This window comes from Schistocerca serialis, chromosome 5 (assembly GCF_023864345.2).
Source record: "Schistocerca serialis cubense isolate TAMUIC-IGC-003099 chromosome 5, iqSchSeri2.2, whole genome shotgun sequence".
NCBI lineage: Eukaryota > Metazoa > Arthropoda > Insecta > Orthoptera > Acrididae > Schistocerca > Schistocerca serialis.
The window spans coordinates 467,030,100-467,051,656 of NC_064642.1; the positions used below are offsets into that span (position 1 = coordinate 467,030,100).

The 21,557-nt window shown below is 44.1% G+C and overlaps 1 protein-coding gene across 1 annotated transcript in view; it reads right to left on the bottom strand.

Annotated features, from left to right (window-relative positions):
* LOC126482001 (methyl farnesoate epoxidase-like) overlaps positions 1–21,557 on the bottom strand; it is a 332,140-nt gene that overhangs the window by 126,039 nt on the left and 184,544 nt on the right. Inside the window, exons 6-7 of the mRNA XM_050105967.1 lie at positions 9,372–9,552; positions 4,233–4,350 (exon numbers count right to left, since the gene is read on the bottom strand). Of these exons, the coding sequence (XP_049961924.1) occupies positions 4,233–4,350; positions 9,372–9,552 (299 nt within the window). The remainder of the gene's footprint in view (positions 1–4,232; positions 4,351–9,371; positions 9,553–21,557) is intronic.

Sequence of the window (21,557 nt, forward strand, 5' to 3'; positions counted from 1 at the left end):
TTTTCCGGGCGCAGCAATGTCGGCGATTTGATGTTTTATAGGATTCCTGACATTCGCGGCGCACTCGTGAAATGGTCGTAGGGGAAAATCCCCACTTGTTCGCTGTCTCGGTGGTGCCGTGTCCCATCGCTCGTGCACCGACTATAACACCACGTTTAAACTCACTTAAATCTTGATAACCTGCCATTGTAGCGCAGTAACCGATCTAACAACTGGGCCAGACCCTTGTCTTATATATAGGCTTTGCCGACCGCAGCGCCGTATTCTGGCCTTTTTACGTATGTCTGTATTTGAATATGCATGCCTACATCTGTTTCCTTGCCTCTTCGGTGTATTATGTGGACTGCATGGAGAGTCATTTTCTCAAAAAAACCTCACGTTCATTCAACACATATTCAGGTACACTGATTCAGTTACCTGGGTAGCAGCCTCTGATGTGTAGAGGATACCCGAGACACTTGGGGGGGGGGGGGGGCTTACGTTTCGGGACAGTGCAGCGCAAGTCTAGGAAGTAACTGCCTAGCTTGTACATAACCTTCACAGGCTCTGGTTTAAACCTTCCTTTAATCCTTCAACGCACCACAGAACGTGGGGGCCGTTATCAGTTCTGGGAAGAATGTTGCATACTAACCTTCTCTGCTGGTTTCTGGAATGATGTAAGTATGACATCAGACAGAACGACAGGCATCGTTTCTCCCAACGAACGCCACTATCTGCAGTTGGTACAACTTGTTCCTTGAATGACTGCCGAAATAAACTCTTCAGCATTTCGAATAAGATCCACAGGTAGACACACTGAGTGCACATGATGTTCTTTCCCATCGCTTGCTGAGAGTTCTCTAAGTGGTAGCATTATGTGCCACATGTTTTTAACTGCCGATAATAAATAGAGCTCTATCCTTTTACGTTTACCTCCCCTTGACTCAGGTTACAGCGTTTTCCCAACAGATGAAGTGAGTCTCACTGGCCTAGTTTCTGTTTCAATGGATGACAGCTTCTCGAACTTGTAGCTTGTCCTTTAAATCAATTATAATAGCAGATACTCGCTGATATACACATTGATATCGGCATCGCTGAGGTATTTTATCGGCAAAGTAATTATTTCTACACTCCTGGAAATTGAAATAAGAACACCGTGAATTCATTGTCCCAGGAAGGGGAAACTTTATTGACACATTCCTTGGGTCACATACATCACATGATCACACTGACAGAACCACAGGCACATAGACACAGGCAACAGAGCATGCACAATGTCGGCACTAGTACAGTGTATATCCACCTTTCGCAGCAATGCAGGCTGCTATTCTCCCATGGAGACAATCGTAGAGATGCTGGATGTAGTCCTGTGGAACGGCTTGCCATGCCGTTTCCACCTGGCGCCTCAGCTGGACCAGCGTTCGTGCTGGACGTGCAGACCGCGTGAGACGACGCTTCATCCAGTCCCAAACATGCTCAATGGGGGACAGATCCGGAGATCTTGCTGGCCAGGGTAGTTGACTTACACCTTCTAGAGCACGTTGGGTGGCACGGGATACATGCGGACGTGCATTGTCCTGTTGGAAAAGCAAGTTCCCTTGCCGGTCTAGGAATGGTAGAACGATGGGTTCGATGACGGTTTGGATGTACCGTGCACTATTCAGTGTCCCCTCGACGATCACCAGTGATGTATGGCCAGTGTAGGAGATCGCTCCCCACACCATGATGCCGGGTGTTGGCCCTTTGTGCCTCAGTCGTATGCAGTCCTGATTGTGGCGCTCACCTGCACGGCGCCAAACACGCATACGACCATCATTGGCACCAAGGCAGAAGCGACTCTCATCGCTGAAGACGACACGTCTCCATTCGTCCCTCCATTCACGTCTGTCGCGACACCACTGGAGGCGGGCTGCACGATGTTGGGGCGTGAGTGGAAGACGGCCTAACGGTGTGCGGGACCGTAGCCCAGCTTCATGGAGACGGTTGCGAATGGTCCTCACCGATACCCCAGGAGCAACAGTGTCCCTAACTTGCTGGGAAGTGGCGGTGCGGTCCCCTACGGCACTGCGTAGGATCCTATGGTCTTGGCGTGCATCCGTGCCGTGCGTCGCTGCGGTCCGGTCCCAGGTCGACGGGCACATGCACCTTCCGCCGACCACTGGCGACAACATCGATGTACTGTGGAGACCTCACGCCCCACGTGTTGAGCAATTCGGCGGTACGTCCACCCGGCCTCCCGCATGCCCACTATACGCCCTCGCTCAAAGTCCGTCAACTGCACATACGGTTCACGTCCACGCTGTCGCGGCATGCTACCAGTGTTAAAGACTGCGATGGAGCTCCGTATGCCACGGCAAACTGGCTGACACTGACGGCGGCGGTGCACAAATGCTGCGCAGCTAGCGCCATTCGACGGCCAACACCGCGGTTCCTGGTGTGTCCGCTGTGCCGTGCGTGTGATCATTGCTTGTACAGCCCTCTCGCAGTGTCCGGAGCAAGTATGGTGGGTCTGAAACACCGGTGTCAATGTATTCTTTTTTCCATTTCCAGGAGTGTATGTATATCCGGATCAGCACCGTCCTGTAAATATAGTAATTTGGTTAGATAGAATTTCTCCTCCAGGGCAGTTTTTATTTTTGATCAGTTACCAGAACGCCCCAGGGGAACTTGACAGTGTGGATTTCAGATAGATGCAAAAACAGAGTGATCATGAAGTAACAGTTCTGGAATCGAAGTTGGTACGTATGGCAAGGTGGGGGGGGGGGGGGGGATAATCATCAACGGAGACTTTTTTAAAAAATCGAGCTTGATAATCTGTACCCTCATAAGTTGGTTCACGCTGTACTATAGTACTATATACGTAAAAAAATGAACAATGCTGGCACAAAAACTACTGATTTTCCTTTCAAGGTTAGTATATCAACTAAAGATTCCATTTGGTAAGAACTGATAATGAGACAAAGTAAGTTTCTGATTAGTGGCTGATGTACACTATGTGATCAGAAGTATCCGGACACCTGGCTGAAAATGACTTACAAGTTCGTGAAGCCCACCATCGGTAATGCTGGATTTCAATATCGTGTTGGCCCACTCTCTCAGGATTACGTTAATTCAGCTGCTGGAAGGTTTCTTGGAGAATGGCAGCCCATTATTCATGGAGTGCTGCACTGAGGAGAAGTATCGATGTCGTTAGGTGAGGCCTGGCACGAAGTCGACGTTCCAAAACATCCCAAAAGTGCTCTAAAGGATTCAGGTCAGGACACCCTGCAGGCCAGTCCATTACAGGGATGTTATTGTCGTGTAACCAGTCCGCCACAGGCCGTGTATTATCAACAGGTGCTCGATCGTGTTGAAAGATGCAATTGCCATCCCCAAATTTCTCTTCAATAGTGGGAAGCAAGAAGGTGCTTACAACATCAATATAGGCCTGTGCTGTAACAGGATCACTCAAAACAATAAGAGGTGCTAGCCCCCTCCACGTAAATCACGACCGCACCATAACATCACAGCCTCCGAATTTTACTGCTGGCGCTACACACACTGGCAGATGACATTCACCGGGCATTCGCCACACCCACACCCTGCCATCGAATCGCCACATTGTGTACCGTGATTCGTCACTCCACACTACGTTTCTCCGCTGTTCAGTTGTCCAATGCTTACGCTCGTTACACCAACCGAGGCGTCGTTCGGCATTTACCAGTGTGATTGATGTGTGGCTTTTGAGCAGCCGCTCGACCATGATATCCAAGTTTTCCCACCTCCCGCCTAACTGCCATAGAACTTGCAGTGGATTCTGATGCAGTTTGGAATTCCTGTGTGATGGTCTGGATAGATGTCTGCCTATTACACATTACGACCCTCTTCAACTGTCGGCGGTCTCTGTCCTTCAACAGACGAGGTCGCCCTGCACGCTTTTGTGCTGTACGTGTCCCTTTACGTTTCTACTTCACTATCACATCGCGAACAGCGGACCTAGGGAAGTTTAGGACCGTGGAAATATCGTGCTCAGACGTATGATACAAGTGAAACCCAATCACCTGATCATGTTCGAAATCCATGAGTTCTGCAGAGCGTCCCATTCTGCTCTCTCACGATATGTAACGACTACTGAGGTCGCTGATATGAAGTACCTGGCAGTAGATGGCAGCATAATGCACCTAATATGGATGACGTATGTTTTTGGGGGTGTCCGGATACTTTTTATCACATAGTGTAGGTTTTGGTCTTAGTGACGCAATAAATGTACAAACCACTGGGAGTCTATAGCCGTGTAGCGTGGTGTCTTCGAGTAACCGCCGAAATCCACGTATTGGTAACACGTAACACATTCTCTTTGACTCCATTAGGGCAGCCATGGTGTAAACCAACCTACAAATAATAAAAGTTTTTGCCATTATTTTACTGATATGAATTCTCAGACTTCATTTTTATGGGAGGTGCATCAAACCATGTGATAAAGGTCAAGGCCTTAGTTATTTATCAATCAATCATATTCAACTAAACCATTGCAAAAGAATGCCTTGGTAGAATAGTACTTTCAAAACAAGCAAATAAAAATATTTCAAACTCAGGATGACTTAATATCGCATTTCGTATAACCATTTGAGCGCTACGCCTTGGATGAATAAAGTGTTGTCAAGATGTTTACTGATCATGGCATCAAAACGAAAGATGCCAAAACGGAGCCTACAGTATTCAATTAACAGCTTCACCAAAGACGATCGCCGGCCGAAGTGGCCGTGCGGTTAAAGGCGCTGCTGTCTGGAACCGCAAGACCGCTACGGTCGCAGGTTCGAATCCTGCCTCGGGCATGGATGTTTGTGATGTTATTAGGTTAGTTAGGTTTAACTAGTTCTAAGTTCTAGGGGACTAATGACCTCAGCAGTTGAGTCCCATAGTGCTCAGAGCCATTTTGAACCAAAGACGATCACAACACAGTTTGTAGTTTCGATCGTTACATGGATGCAGAAATGACGCGTTAGATTGTTTGTAGATCTATCTCAGTGATGATAATCTGTTATAAAGTAAGGGACCAGCAAAATGATCGGAGACAGTATAACAGTTTACGTTGAAATCAGAAAGAATGTCCATATTAACAATGAAGTGCAAGAATAGAAGCTATACCCTTATAAATTGCCATGCACCTATTAATTATGATAAAAGAAGAGATCTGCACAAAGTAAATCAGTTTACAGGTCTTTGGAATCTGAAATCTCCAACATACCTGAAAACAATGTTAAAATACTTCTCAGCGACTTCAATGTGCAAGTTGGGAGGGAAAAGAAATTTAAGATAGTTATAGGCGAATATCTAGCACACTTAAGAACAAACAGAAATGGTGAGAAACCGATCATCATGTGTAACATGTTCCAGTTAAAACTGATGTCCACACATTTTTGCAAACTGACGAGAAAGCCAACAGTTGGACACCTCCAACACCAAACCTAAGAGAATTTCAACTGGATCACACAGCCATATCTAAAAGGAATATCACGGAAATTATGAATATTAAAGTAATCAGAACTTGGGAATTTTATTCACATAATTGTCACTCTAAAATTAAAATTCGATCTCTCCCATCTAAACCAAAAAGTACAACCAAGAACTTAATCAGATACAACTCCATTACAGCTAATATTGCAATACAAAATAAAGAAAAATTTAGAGAAGGAACTGAGACAACAAAAAAAGTGTTCGCATGAACTCCATGTACAAATTATTATAAAAGCAGAGAAAACTTTAGGACTGGCTAAGAATAAAAGGAAAACATGGTGGAACAAAGAGGGAGTGAAATTAAATCAGACGGAAGGTCAAGGAACGATATTGCAAGCCAGATCCATCTGGCAAATGCTGCTTTTAACAAGGGAAGAAACCTTTTCACATCCAGCAGCATAGACGAACGTCTCAGGAAAAACTTCATTAAGACATTTATTTCGAGTGTGCTGCTGTACGGAGGTGAAACAGGGACACAAGAGAAGCAGACAAAATATAAAATAACAGCCTTCGAGATGAGGTGCTACTGTAGAATGCTCAAGATTTCCTGCGTAGACAAGACATCAAGCGAAGAGGGTCTCCACAGAGCAAAGGAACAGAAGCCTTGTCTCCTGAAGTTCATCAGACACAGAAGGAACACACGGGTCGGTCATCTGTTGAGACGTGATGGTATCATTAAAAGCATCATTGAAGAGACAGTAGACGGGAGAAATACAAGAAGCAGACCAAGACTAGAATGCATCAACCAGATCATGAAGATACCAGCTCCACTACCCATACAGCTCTCAAGAGAGAAGCCGAAGACAAAAATGCATGGAAAACTGCTGCTAACCAACCTGATGACTGAAGACATAAGAAGAAGAAAATATTGGTATTACCTGACAGTGATGCACACAAACTGCTACATTGCACGAAACACAAAGATAATTTTGCCCCATTTTTGACCCCTGTACTGCCATACTGACCGACGCGACTGAACACAGGTTTCATTTACATAAAACAAAAAATAAAAAAAATTTGGCTCCTTAGGTAGTGAACATGATCATTCTTTCGTCGAGCAGAACCTTTCCGCTTTGGAACAAACTATTTAATTTTCCTATAGCAAGTTGCGTTTACGGAATACAAAACCTTCACCTTCAAGAAGAAGTTTTTAGACGTTTTCGCAATTTTCTAGACAGAAGAATTTCACCAGCCTTGGTGAACAGCAACCCTCAACTGCAGAGAAGTCAGGATACATTTGTTCATACGAAACGAATTTTAATTTCAAGTAGAATATACTTTTTAAGAATAGCAATTACATTTCCATGTTTTACGATGTTAAAGAAGAAACAACAAAACAACGAAGAAGCGGAGAAGGCAAAGAAGGTGAGTGAATGGTTCAAATGGCTCTGAGCACTATGGGACTTAACTGCTGTGGTCATCAGTCCCTAGAACTTCGAACTACTTGAACCTAACCTGTCCGCAGCTCGTGGTCGTGCTGTAGCGTTCTCGCTTCCCACGCCCGGATTCCCGGGTTAGATTACCGGCGGGGTCAGGGATTTTCTCTGCCTCGTGATGACTGGGTGTTGTGTGATGTCCTTAGGTTAGTTAGGTTTAAATAGTTCTAAGTTCTAGGGGACTGGTGACCATAGATGTTAAGTCCCATAGTGCTCAGAGCCATTTGAACCATTTTTAAACCTAACCTAACCTAAGGACATCACACACATCCATGCCAGAGGCAGGATTCGAACCTGCGACCGTAACGGTCGCGCGGTTCCAGACTATAGCGCCTAGAATCGCTCGGCCACTCCGGCTGGCCAGTGAATGTATGGGCTAAAAGGGGAGATGGGCGACCCATATGAAAAAAAGAACAAATAGAAAGTTGGCAGCGCACTCGCCCGCGAAAGACAAACGTTCCAGGTTCGAGTGCCGCTCCATCGTACAGTTTTAATACAGAATTTCATGCTTTACTTCCGTAACTCACATCAGGAAATATTCCTCACGATAGCGATTTTTTTAACATAGTGTATCTCTTCTGTATTAGTCGTTCTTTTATGACACAAGGCTAAGTTTCTGCGAGAAACGTACCTTCCTCGAATAAATATTTTAATTAGATATACAATTAGTTGTCAGCAACTTTATTGATCCCCAACACTGTAAGATGAAGAATCAAGAAGAAAAATAAGAACTCTAGGTATTTGATTTTCAGAAGATGATCAGAATAGAAGTACTTCTTCGTAACATACGAGTATGCAAGAAGACGGTGAAGTAAGTAATTACTAGGGACATTTCATAAGTAATGCACACGTTGGAATTACTGTGGACTCTTTGATGTAACAACAATGAAAATTACGTCACATATAGTCGGGAGTTTGAGGAAGAAGCATGTGTGTTTGTTTTTTCGCTGTGTATTCTATTATAAAATTGGCTAGAGTTAGAAACAGACCCTGCAGGGTTATCTGGTACTGTGACTGTTGAAAACCAGAGGTCGTACATCAAGACAGAAACTTTATGCGGCAAGAACCCAACAGAAAACCACAGTGCGTTAAGTGAAGCTTGTGGTGAGTTTACAGGGGACCGTAGCACAGTTTCACGTTGGGTTAATAGCTTTCGTGGTAGTCGTATAAGCATAGATGATAATCCATGATCCGGAAGATCAATAACGTCAACAGCTGAACGAAGTGAGAAACTTATGCGACATGTTCAGGAAAGAGATTGCAGTGCGATTTGTAAGGAACTCTCTGAAGCCACGGCAATTCCCCCAGCATCAGTATTCCGTATGATGACGAATGATCTGAAGAAGAGAAAAATTTATGCCAGATGTATCCCACACTGTTTTACCGCTGAAGAGAAGCAGAAACGTCTGGACATTGCAACCTTGCTCAAGCAACGATTCGTCCGTGAGTGTCAAGGATTCTCCTGTCCAGTTGTATATATTGATGAAACCCAGATTAGAGACTTTGAACCAGAGTTGAAATCGCTGTCCAGTGAGTAGAGAGCCTCATCTTCCTCGTGTCCAAAAAAAATTTCGACGCACTCAATCAAAGCTCAAGCAAGTGAAGATTTTTGCTTATGATCACCAAGGACTCATCATGACAGATAGAATCCCATGTGGAACAAGCGTTACAGCAGTGTATTATCGTAACTTCATACAAAACCTGTGCAGAAAAATGTAGCAACTCAACCCCAGTTGCTCGAGCCTCGGTCACCCATTCTCCACGACAATGCTCGCCCGCATATGGGCAATGATGCAGCCCAAAAACTGCGCGAATACGGGCGGGAAGTTTTGCCGCATCCCCCCTACAGCCCGGACACGAGTCCAGCAGACTTCGGCTTGTTACCGAAATTGAAAAAACCTATCAAATGTCACTTGTATAATAGTAAACAAAGAGGTCAAGCTTGGTACTGATGGTAGATAACAGAAAACTGAGATGACATACGAGTATGAGAATAATATTTTTAAAATAAATAACTGTACAGATAATGCAAAATATACAATATTGAAATTCTAGAGAACTGAAAAGCGACACGATTTTTTTAAAATTAATATTGTAAATGGTCAGTGCTGTAAAGATAATGGTAAACTTCAAGTCATTTTTCGAAATTAAAAAATGGTTCAAATGGCTCTGAGCACTATGGGACTCAACTGCTGAGGTCATTAGTCCCCTAGAACTTAGAACTAGTTAAACCTAACTAACCTAAGGACATCACAAACATCCATGCCCGAGGCAGGATTCGAACCTGCGACCGTAGCGGCCTTGCGGTTCCAGACTGCAGCGCCTTTAACCGCACGGCCACTTCGGCCGGCTCGAAATTAAGATTGGTGGGTTACATATGTCACAAAATTACGAATTCTAGATGTCGATTCTCATCAATTTTCTCCTTTACGTGTAACGGTATAACGTTTATCTAAATACCTGTCTTTGTCCTCGAGTGTTGGAAATCTGTCAGTACCAACTGCTTCTTTTATCTCATTGTGAACTCGTCCCTGGACATCGGGATGCCGTAACATCATAAGAAATGCAAATCGAAGAGCGTTGCTTGTTTCTTCCAAGCCAGCAACAATCATGTCGTATAACACCATGAGAAGCTGATCCTCTGGAAAACAAAGAACAATACAGCAAACTGGTCGCGAAGAGCTTATCTAATTAAAATTCCCAAGAAAAGTCTTGCAGCACCGGTGTACCTGTGAAAATATTTGGGATTAGATTCAAGGGGGCAGGGAATGAAAGAACAAGCTTTATGAAAATAACACAAATAAAAACCAATTAGTAACAAAAGTAAAGGCAATCCCTTGGAAATTGCACATATGTGAAATCAAAATCTGCATCAGGATAGCATTCAATAGCATGTTGCTGTTCACCACACATTACAACATGGTTTGATCCACTGTGACTCACTGTCCACGATAGTTGAGCCGAAGCCTGTTTCAATTTTCGATGGCGGCCTCCCGAGTAAGATTCCCACGACTATACACTGATAGTTTCAACTTGTTCCAAACATGCATTGTAGGATTCATGTCAGCAAATACCGTAGAACAGGTGCGGCCAAGGCATCAGCTTGCAGGCAATGCCCGGACCCGAGTGCCAAAGCGCTCAGCCTCGCGTCACTGTCTCCCCCCCCCCCCCCCCCCCCCCCTCGACGCGGCGCCGTGCAGGAGGACGAGAAACAGTGGAAGCAGTAACCGCGTCCCTTTGAAATGGTAGTACACTCGTACTGCATATGAATTGGTATTATGATTCACATTTCTCGACAACACAGATTACAAACAAAACAAGTTTTCAGTGTGAATTAATTATTTTTGGCTCTCTGAAGACATAATTTAATTTTTATTATTATTATTTTCACACAAATATGTCGATCGAAATGTTGCAGCATTCTTGCAATCTCATTATGAAGACTCGGAAAATCTACCAGAGAAAAGCCATGTAGACGTCCTGGACCTAGTTTTAACGTAAGAAGATCTGTAATTAAGACTAGAATTACCTTGCAGGTCAGTCAGTTACTTCCGAGAAGGACCGAGAAAGCCGAGTGACAAGCTGGGCAGCACACGACCCTCACAAGATGCACGCGTGATGTTTGGCATGCCGCAGACCATCCCATTCAGTTGATTCCTGGTCCTAAAGGACTGTGGGTATGAGATGGGTGCTGTATAGCGGCGCACTGCCGTCGTGAAAAACGAAACTGTGGGGCTGTCTCGATACAACACAGCCTCAAAATTACCCTCGATTGCGACGAGAAGCGTCCGAAATTTGTACCTGGATGTTGTTGTTGTGGTCTTCGGTCCAGAGACTGGTTTGATGCAGCTCTCCATGCTACTCTATCCTGTGCAAGCTTCTTCGTCTTCCAGTACCTACTGCAACCTACATCCTTCTGAATCTGTTTAGTGTATTCATCTCTTGGTCTCCCTCTACGATTTTTACCCTCCACGCTGCCCTCCAATACTAAATTGGTGATCCCTTGATGCTCAGAATATGTTCTACCAGCCAATCCCTTTTCTAGTCAAGTTGTGCCACAAATTTCTCTTCCCCCCAACTCTATTCAATAGGTACCGGTCGAAAACATAACTGACGCAGCCCCACGCTTAATCCCTGTGACTACACGCATTGGTACCTTGGAGCCTTCTCACTCTTCTACGAAGACCTTCAGGCGTAAGAAACACCCTGCAGTGATTGGTGAAGAGAACCTGAGTCGTTGATACGCATTCAATTCCAAGTTGTCCTTTGCCCAACTTAATCGAGCACATATTGCTGAGGCGTATGTACTACTAATCATAACGGACGTTTAGAGACGAAAATGAATGTGAGGAGACAAAAGCGTACAGTATGTCTCGATGCCGTTGTCCTCTAACTATTCTCCATGCCTCCATTTTCTACTTGTCCATCGTCTACTTTAAAGAGATTTTCTAAAGAAACTGAAAAAAAAACAAAGGTATCTGAGTCATGCGAGTCTGTACGTCGATCTGTTAAAGCTCGATTATGTTTGCCGATTGATATAGGGAATTTTTATGGTCTGTCAAAAGGGCGATGGCCGAGTAGTTTCGGAAACGTGGGCTGCCGCAAGAGAGCTTGAACGAGGGTGCTACAGCGGGTTGGGCCTCTTGCCGCGTGCTGTCGTGGTGTGAAGAAGGAAGCAAGGGCCACATGACGGCTGTGGATGTGGAGTGTTAGAGTACCTACTGCAGAAACGGAGGGATCTGTACTTCAGCGAGCATGGATCCTAAGCTAATTTATAGTGGATGACCTTCGTTGCTCACACGGAATCTGTGGCACAGAGAGCAGACTTAATGTGAGCAAAAGCTGAATACGTGACATGTTCTCGGATGCGAATATTTTCTCGGTTGCCGGAAAGTTCCAACACTTGTTGCGGAGCTCGAGGTGACTGTTGCCTTTGAATTACACTGAAGAGCCAAAGAAACTGGTACACCTGCCTAATATCGTGTAGCGCCACCGCAAGAGCGTAGATGTTCCACAACACGACATTGCATGGACTCGGCTAATGTCTGAAGCAGTGCTGGAGGGAACTGACACTATGAATCCTGCAGGGCAGTCAATAAATCCATAAGACTACGAGGGAGTGAAGATCTGTCAACGGCACGTTGCAAGGTATCCCAGACATGGTCAATGTTCATGTATGGGGAGTCTTTTGGCCAGATGAAGTGTGGGGTGTCGCATTCTCCTGCTAGAATTGTTTAAGTCCGTCGGAATGAACAACGGACATGAAGGATGCAGGCGCCCAGACAGAATGCTTACGTACGTGTCACCTGTCAGAGTCGTATCTAGAAGTATCAAGTGTCCCGTATCACTCCAACTGCACGCACCACACTCCATTACAGAGTCTCCATTACCTTGAATAGTTACCTACTGACATGCACCGTTCATGTGTTCATCAAGTTGTCTCTATACCCGTACACGTCCATCCGCTCGATACAATATGAAACGAGACTCGTCCGATCAGGCAACATGTTTTCCCAGTCTTTAACAATTCAGTGTCGGTGCTGACGGGGGCAGGCGATGCGTAAAGCTTTGTGTCGTGCAGTCATCAAGGGTACACGAGTGGGCCTTTGGCTCCGAAAGCCCATATCGATGATGTTTCATTAAATGTTTCACACTCTGACACTTATAGATGGTTCAACACTGAAATCTACAGCACGTAGGAGGTTCTCTTCAGTCGTCGTTGGACTCGTTCTTGCAGGATATTTTTCCGGCCGCAGCCATGTTGGAAATTTGATGTTTTGCCGGATTCTTGATATTCACTGTAGACTCGTGAAATGGTCGTACGGGAAAATCCCCTCTTGATCGCTACCTCGGAGATGTTATGTCTCATCATTCGTGCGCCGACTGTAACACATCGTTCAAAGTCACTTAAATATTGATAACCTGCTATTGTAGAAGCAGTAACCAATCTAGCAACTGCGTCAGACACTTGTCTCATATAGGCGTTGCCGACTGCTGTGTCGTTATTCTGCCAGTTTACAAACCTCTGTATTTGAATACGCATGCCTCTACCAGTTTCTTTGGCGCTTCAGTGTATAGCGCTCTGTCATGACGAACGTTCATAGTCCTTTGTCAATGGACGAGCTACAACATTGCAAAAGAATATAACCGTATTTGCACTATCTACGTAACTCCTTTTCTCATTCACCGTTCGCTAGCTGCATCCACATGATCGCTAAAGGTTTCGGTTGTAGTACTGTTTAAGACTGGATATTTGCCCGATATCTGATGGTAGATTTGTCTGTTGTAGTAGTGGCCAGTGTTAAACCTAACTTAGGATTGCAGTTGTTTTGCGAGGGGCTGGTTGAGCCGCCATGAAAGTCTCATGAAATGTTCAAATGTGTGTGAAATCTTATGGGACTTAACTGCTAAGGTCATCAGTCACTAAGCTTACACGCTACTTAACCTAAATTATGGACAAACACACCCATGCCCGAGGGAGGACTCGAACCTCTGCAGGGACCAGCCGCACAGTCCATGACTGCTGCGCCCTAGACCGCTCGGCTAATCCCGTGCGGCGTGGAAGTCTCCCTCGGCCAGATGCAATAAGGGTGTGTAAACCCATGAGGTGCTGTTGGTTGGTATTTATGTGCTGGCTCATCTTAATTTTGAGACTAAGTAGATAAAGCATTATCTAGCCAACATTTGGTTGTACGGAACTCCAGGTCCTAAGGTCATTTCATGATCGATATCTAACGAAGTTTTCGAAAAAGTAATTATTAAAATCTGTTATTGGCATTTTGGTGCCGTGTCACATTGAGTGGTGGAGCTCAGCATTATGTTATGTGATAAATTACTCCTGAAATCAGCTGATTCTGCAATTAATGACAACCCACTTAAAAATTCTTTAAAAATTGTTGTTACTGTGTCTGCTATGGTAATTTATCAGTGATAACTCGTTGTAAGTCAGTGCTGAGATTGCCGAAGTACTGTTTAAACTGTCTTAAGGAGAATTCAATTAAAAGTTATTATTTCATTTTGCTGCTGTGTTGTATTACGCAGTTTAGTTTTACGGTGACTACGTGTTATTATGTGAGCTGGTAAGTCACTGCTGAGGTTGCTGACGCAGTATTTACCCTGCTTTAAGGAAAAGTTTATAAGAATTATTTTGTCATTTTGCTGCCATGTTGTATTTCATAGTTTAGCTAAACGGTGACTGCTCATTAGTATTTAAGCTGATATGTCACTGATGATGTTGAAGTGTTGTTCAATTTCCACTTAAAGAAATTTTCTTGAAAGCTGTTATTGTAATTTTGTGGCTATAATCATCAATTGTCTTTATTCTTTTAGATTTTATTAATTTCTTGGGGCTAAAATGGTTCAAATGGCTCTGAGCACTATGGGACTTAACTGCTGAAGTCATCAGTCCCCTATAACTTATCACTACTTAAACCCAACTAGCCTAAGGACATCACACACATCCATGCCCGAGGCAGGATACGAACCTGCGACCGTAGCGGTCTCGCGGTTCCAGACTGTAGCGCCTAGGAACCGCACGGCCACTTCGGCCGGCCCTTGGGGATAAAGTCTTAATTTGTAAGCACAAGGCAATTATCAATAAACGCTGATATTCCTGTTGAATATGATTATTTCTTGCAGCCACCACTTCCCAGAGAAACCCACCCCCTTATCAGCATGTTTTCATGGCATTCCCCGGGTTATCTCGACTTTCTGGAAACAACGATGGATGAACACAAGTACGCATCTCTCCTTGGGGAATTTGTCCACTCTACATGCAGTTTGTTTTTCCTTCTCACTATGACATCTATCAGCAGGACAATGTAACATGCCACGCAGCTCGCAGTGCACATTTGTGGTCCGTAAATATGCAAGATGATTTTATCGTACTCTTCTGGCCACCAAACATCCCTAATATAATTCCAGCCGAGAATCTGTGGGAGCATCTCGAACGGGCTGTTTGTACCATGGATAATGAACCGAAAATTCTAGCGCATCTGGCCGCGGCATTGGAGTCTGCGTGGCTCCACACCCCTGTCAGTACCTCCAAGAACTTGATTTACTCCCTTCCTGCATGGCTCCCGCTGCAAAAGGCGGTCGTTGAGGCTTTTGACAAGTGGTCACATTAATGTGACTGGACAGTGTATCCGTAGCATTACCTGCACCAATGATGTCAACACCACTTAAATTAAACACTGGCTTTTATAAGTGGCAAACATCAGTGTAACAAAACAAGTAATTATTTCACAAATGTCATGTGTAACACTCTAAATGCAATCGAATAGAATGATAATCGTCCTGTGTGCAGAAGAGTCAGTTTGGTCAAAGTGCCTGTTCGCATTCACATTCTCTCACGCGTCCGCCCTTTTCGCAGTTGGCAGTACGACGTAACCAGGCCACAAGACGGATTTTATCAAAAAATTAAAGGTGACCAGACGTGGTCTTGTGAATCTGACCTAGAAACTAAGCAACGACTCAGCCACTAGAATACTACTTTACCACCACAACTGAAAAAAGCGAAATAGGTCAGAGGCACTGTGGAAACAATGTTGGTTTGTTCCCGGTGTTTTTCATGACAACATCCTTGCATAAAATTTGCCTAGCATGTACGATGTAGCCGGCCGCTGTCACCTAGCGGTCCTAGGCGCTTCAGATCGTAACCGCACTGCTGCTACGGTCGCAGGTTCGAATCCTGCCTCGGGTATGGATGTGTGTGATGTCCTTAGGTTGGTTAGGTTTAAGTAGTTCTAATTCTAGGGGACTGATGACCTCAGATGTTAAGTCCCATAGTGCTTAGAGCCATTTGAACTATTCGAATGTACGATGTAGGGTTACGGAAATGTCTCGCAAACAGCTGCAATTAGAAAAGTGCTGCAGTCAGCGAAAGACGACCTTAATTTGAGAGTGCCCAGTGTATTCGAAGTGCCACGCGAATGTGGTGAAATGTACTTAGGGTACACAATCCACAGTGCACGAACACTGCACTGAACATGTACTGATTTGACAAAAGTCATAGGATACATCCTAATATCGTGTCGGAACTCCTTCTGCTCAGCTTAGTGCAGGAACTCGTCGTGGTATGGAGTTAACAAGTCGTTGGAAGAGCCCTGCAGAAATATTGCATCATGCAGCCTCAATAGCCGTCTATAATTACGAAAGTGTTGCTGGTGTAGGATTTTGTGCACAAACTCATCTTCGCTTACGTCCCATAAATGATCGATGGGATTCATGTCAGGCAATTTGGGTTGTCAAACCATTCACTCAGATTGTCCAGAATGGTCTTCAAACAAGTCGCCAACAGTGGTGTCCTGGTGACATGGCGTATTGTCATCTACAAAAATTCCGTCGTTGTCTGGGATTGTGACGTCCATTAATGGCTGAAAATGGTGTCCAAGTAGCCGAACATAACTATTTACAGTCAATGATCCACATAAACACAGCCCACACCATTATGAAGCCACCACCAACTTGAACAATGTCTTGTTGACGACTTGGGTCAGGCTTTGTGGGGTCTGCACCACACTCGAACCGTACCATCAGCTCTCACCAACTAAAATTCCCTAACTATTTCTGTAATGGAATAGCTTATGCAGCTAACTCCAACTACCATTCCGTGATGAAAGCCTGTTAATACCCATCGAGCGGCCATAATCAAATCAGAAACCTTTTCACATGGATCACCTGAATACAAATGATGGCTCCTACAGTGCACTGCCCTTTTACACCTTGTGCAGACTGTATTACCGCCATCTGTATGTGTGCATATCGCTATCCCATGACTTTTCCACCTCATTGTAGCCGACACATTAAGTTCTTGTCTGTAAAGTTCACACAGCGGGCCGTAACCTTACGAAGACGCGTAAGATCAGTTCTGAAGACACTAAATTCGTGTCTCATGCTTCGTCTTCATGGGGTTCTACAGCCAAATAATCACTACAATTTCACACGTCCACCAGCACATTTACTAGGGACGGGGATGTAATCTCCGTGGAGCCTGGCGACGGGTGCTGGACACTGGGTAGTTGAGAAAGTTGAGCGAGAACAACGGCTCTGGAGAGGTGGTGAACAAGTGCAGGCTTGGACAGGAAGCAGAAGTTCAACTGACACAGAGGTAAAATACTGAATCACTTCTACTCTATTAGATGAGTGTGAATAGGTGGAAAATACTGAGAAAGTTTTGCGAAGAGAAGGATGTAGTAATAGAGAACTGGAGAACATAGTTTTCGATTGGAGACTGGTGAGGGACACTCTGCAACGTAATGAGCCAGAACATTATGACCACTGTTCAATGCAAGGTTTAATTTCACCTGGTGGCGTTGCGGGAACGTGACGCTATGAGGAGTGTATACCGTATTTTACGGCCTACGAGAAGCACTTATTTTCGAAAAATTACCTCCAAAATTCAGGAGCGTCTTGTAGTCAAAATTAATATAAGATGTCCATTGTTTGGTTTAAAATTCTTACCAATCTTATAAATGGCCAAATATTCGATGCCGTGGGAAACCTGTCTCTATCTGGCAGCGTTGTATTCAATTAGGCAGCAGGAGTGCACCCATGCGATGAACCTAAGTTGCGGCGATTCACAAGCTTGTTAGCACTGTCTCCCTGCCGCCTCGCCGTCACAAACGCAGAACACTGTCTAGCTTATGACGCGTCATTGCAGTCTACGGTGCCAGTGAACTTGAGAATTGAAAGTAATTTGTGTTATTGGTAACAGTACAATATTTTTGTTAGTGGCTAGCTTCGCAACCGAAAAAAATAAAAGGTATTCGTATGAAGTGGGCCATCAATTGAAAGGAATAGCATATGTAGAAGAACATGAAAACAGAGCAGCTAAGCGGCATTTCGGCTCTCCATCAACAGGAAAAACCATTAGCGACTGGCGGGCTAGTAAAGAAGAACTGAAGACAAGAGGAAGACTAAATGTGCAAACACATGACTGAATGCAAAATGACGAGAACTAGAAGATGGCGTATTGAAATGGATTCAAAGAGACTGTCAAAATGGCAGTGGAGTACAAAAATGATTTAGATGCACACTCGTAAGTTAGCGCTACAGTGGAACTTCAGACTTTAAGGGTGGAGTTGGTTGGTGATACAGGTTTATGAAGCGTCATGAACTTAGCATGCGAACCAAAGCCAAAATATATCAGAAAATGCCACAAGAGTATGAAGAGAAAATATTGTATTTCTATCGCATCATTATTCAACATCGAAAGAAAACCAGTATGGAAATAAGCCAGACAGCGAATATGGACGAAATTTCTCTGACATTTGATGTGCTGAGTAACAGAACTGTTGCCATGAAAGGTGCTAACACTGTAACTATAAAAACAAGTAGACATGAAAAAATGCGCTACGCTGTTGTTGTACTGACGGTACTAAACTTAATCCAATGATCATTTTCAAGTGCAAAACAATGCCAAAATCTCCTGAAACATCGTCAGGTGTTGTTCATGTCCATGACGAGATTAGTATGAAATCATGGATCAATAAAGTGTGGGAGAGAAGGAAAGGTGCTTTAAGAATGGTTCTCTTCTTGTGCCAGATCAGTTTAGCCGGCATTTGCAAAATTCTGTGGAAGAGAAATTGATACAAAGAAGTACAGAAGTTGCTGTTATTCGGGGAGGACTTGCTTCACGATTTCAACCTCTTGATACCTCGACAAAAGAAAAAAAAAGTTTAAATCGTATGTCAGAGAGAAATGGAACAATTGGATGATGAACGAAACTCAACACGAATTCAAGCTGAAGGGACCTTTAAAAAGACTTGTAATCAAACAAGTGTGTCAGTGGATGAAATAGTCGTGATCTTTAGTGAGAGAAGACATTATTGTTAAATCTGTCAAGATTCTCGATGGCATTGAAGACTATATTATACACGAAAAGGACAATGATGACGACGAAGAGAAAGAAAAAGAAGAAGAAGAAGAAGAAAAAGAAGAAGAAGAGGAAAGTTCACATGACGATTTTCAGGGATTTTAAAGGTTAGTTGGGTTCTATAAATTATGAATGTTTTTAGTCTATCTTTGCAATGTAATAATAAAAATTGTAAAAATATTTTTAAAAAATTGGTTAAATATTAAGTTGCGTCTAATAGTCCGTAAAATGTGGTATGTGTACCCAGAACAGAAACTATTGGGAAATCATTCTAATGCCGACACAGGCCGCAAATGGGAAAACCATTGATATAAGCGACTTTGACAAAGGGCAGATTGTTATGAGTCTGAATCTCGGACCGGGCATCTTGGAAAAGGCATAGCTGCTCAGTTGCATTTCGGGCTCCTGTCATCATCAATTATGGAAAGTAATTGAAGGACGGTGAAACAACGAGTAGGCGACGAGGCATTGGTAGTGTACGGCTCATAACAGAACGCTGTGATATGAGGCCTAAGTCGTACGTTTTCCTACGCGTGGAAATTTATCGCAGCGCGCTGCAGAATACGGCTGTATCTTTCATTTTCCGAAACAGGTCGCGGAACGCTGCGTGAAACGTTTTCCTAGGTACGGGCGGTGCCTGTCAAAAGATAATTAATTAAAGTGATGTTCTTTTATAATTTGACACGCATGCATGATAGAGTGATACGAGAACTACCTCTGACATCATCTTTTTTTAATTCAATGGAAATGTTGTGCCACTGAAATAGAGATATGTTTAAGTTTTTAAGAAAAGTTGGTTTTTCACACTACTATATATTTATTACGCCACATCTCCTAAACTATGTGTTGTACAGTAACATAAATTTGTAGTTGCCTTTAGTAACATATGTCGATAACGTGTACAAGCTTTCTGGTCAATAAACTAGTTAGTAACACTCAGCAGCGCTGGATTAGCCGAGCGGTCTCAGGCGCTGCAGTTATGGACTGTCCGGCAGGTCCTGGCGGTGGTTCGAATCCTCCCTCGGGCATGTGTGTGTGTGTGTGTGTGTGTGTGTGTGTGTGTTTGTTTGTCCTTAGGATAATTTAGGTTAAGTACTGTGTAAGCTTAGTGACTGATGACCTTAGCAGTTAAGTCCCATAAGACTTCACAAACATTTGAACTAGTTAGTAACAGTTAAGTTATAAATTGATATCTTACGTGTAATGCGGAATTTTTAGCAAAGCACCATCCGATATGTAGTAAGTGACAAATTATTTCAGTTTACATTGCGTGTGTGTGTGTGTGTGTGTGTGTGTGTGTGTGTGTGTGTGTGTGTGTGTGTGTGTGTGTGTTCAAAAAATGGTTCAAATGGCTCTGAGCACTATGGGACTTAACTTCTAAGGTCATCAGTCCCCTAGAACTTAGAACTACTTAAACCTAACTAACCTAAGGACATCACACACATCCATGCCCGAGGCAGGATTCGTACCTGCGACCGTAGCGGACGCGCGGTTCCAGACTGTAGCGCCTTTAACCACTTGGTCACCACGGCCGGCTTGTGTGTATGTGTGTGCTTGTGTGGGAGGGGGGGGGGAGGAGGAGGTGAAAGAGAGAAAAAGTTTCAGAAAGGTTTTAATTTACTGTTACTATTAGTTGGAGATCGGTGGGTGCTACACTTTCTCCAATATGAGAGCAGTATTGTGTGGTTCAATGGCGCGACGCGAGTTCTATCATTCTACGAGGAACATTGTGCTAGGCGCAGGGCAGTGCGGCGCTACAGTACTAGCGGAGGCAGCGAAGGCCGAACGTGCAGCGCACGCACGATCTAAAATGCTGTAAATCTGGCACTCAAAAAACTACATGGAATTTAGGGAAGACGCGAAAGACTGTATGATATTTGGAAGGGCACTGTAGAAGCGTAAAGCAGTCAGACAAATGTTCTTCCATCGTGAAGAAGGAGCGTATAACATTTTACTAACAAAACATTTGCCCGACTACGCGGAGGAATGCCTCGTCCCACTGCCTTATAACGCAGAATTATCAGTACTTAATGAAGTGCCTAAGCACAGCATGATACCCTTTGTAGATGTACGTGATTACACCAAAGCAGAGGGGTAAAATGTGAGGTGTGGCTCCACTATTTACTTCAACGAATACGTTCATAGTACTGATCACAATGACAACATCTAACTCGTCATAACAATGATTAAAGACTCAGAACAAATATATTTATAAACCTAATTACTTGTTTCATTCATTTTTCTTACGATTTGTGCCCAAATGTACTCGTTTTCCGTTTGGTGTCTCAACTCAGCATCAGGAATGTTCCACAAAATATGCTATTCAGATACCAACTCGAAAGCTGCTCATCCTCTGAGGCAGAGAAGCGGTCGGCCAACATTTCTGATGAATGTTTCAATAGTTAGATCGGAACAATTAGCTTCTCCGATGGTGCCTGTGTGCAGAAAACAAATACTGCAGGTGCCATCTAGTAGTTGGATCCCGCTCTGTCCTACTTACCCCCTCCACCAACCAAGCAAATCACTGCGACGTGTGGCACAACTCCTCCAGAAGCACGCAAGCATTTTTCGTAGGTGGAGACTACAGCGGCACTGCGTTGTACGCACTCCAGGAAAACGATCTGGCATGTTGCTTTGTGCGAGTGGGGAGCGCGGTCTCGCTTCCCGCTCTGTAAAGATATGCGGCAGTCTGTGGCAGATCTGACGACAGGGCCATATGGTGGTACAGGTAAAAGTGCTTCGGTGGTCACTGTTCAGTGCACGACGATTAC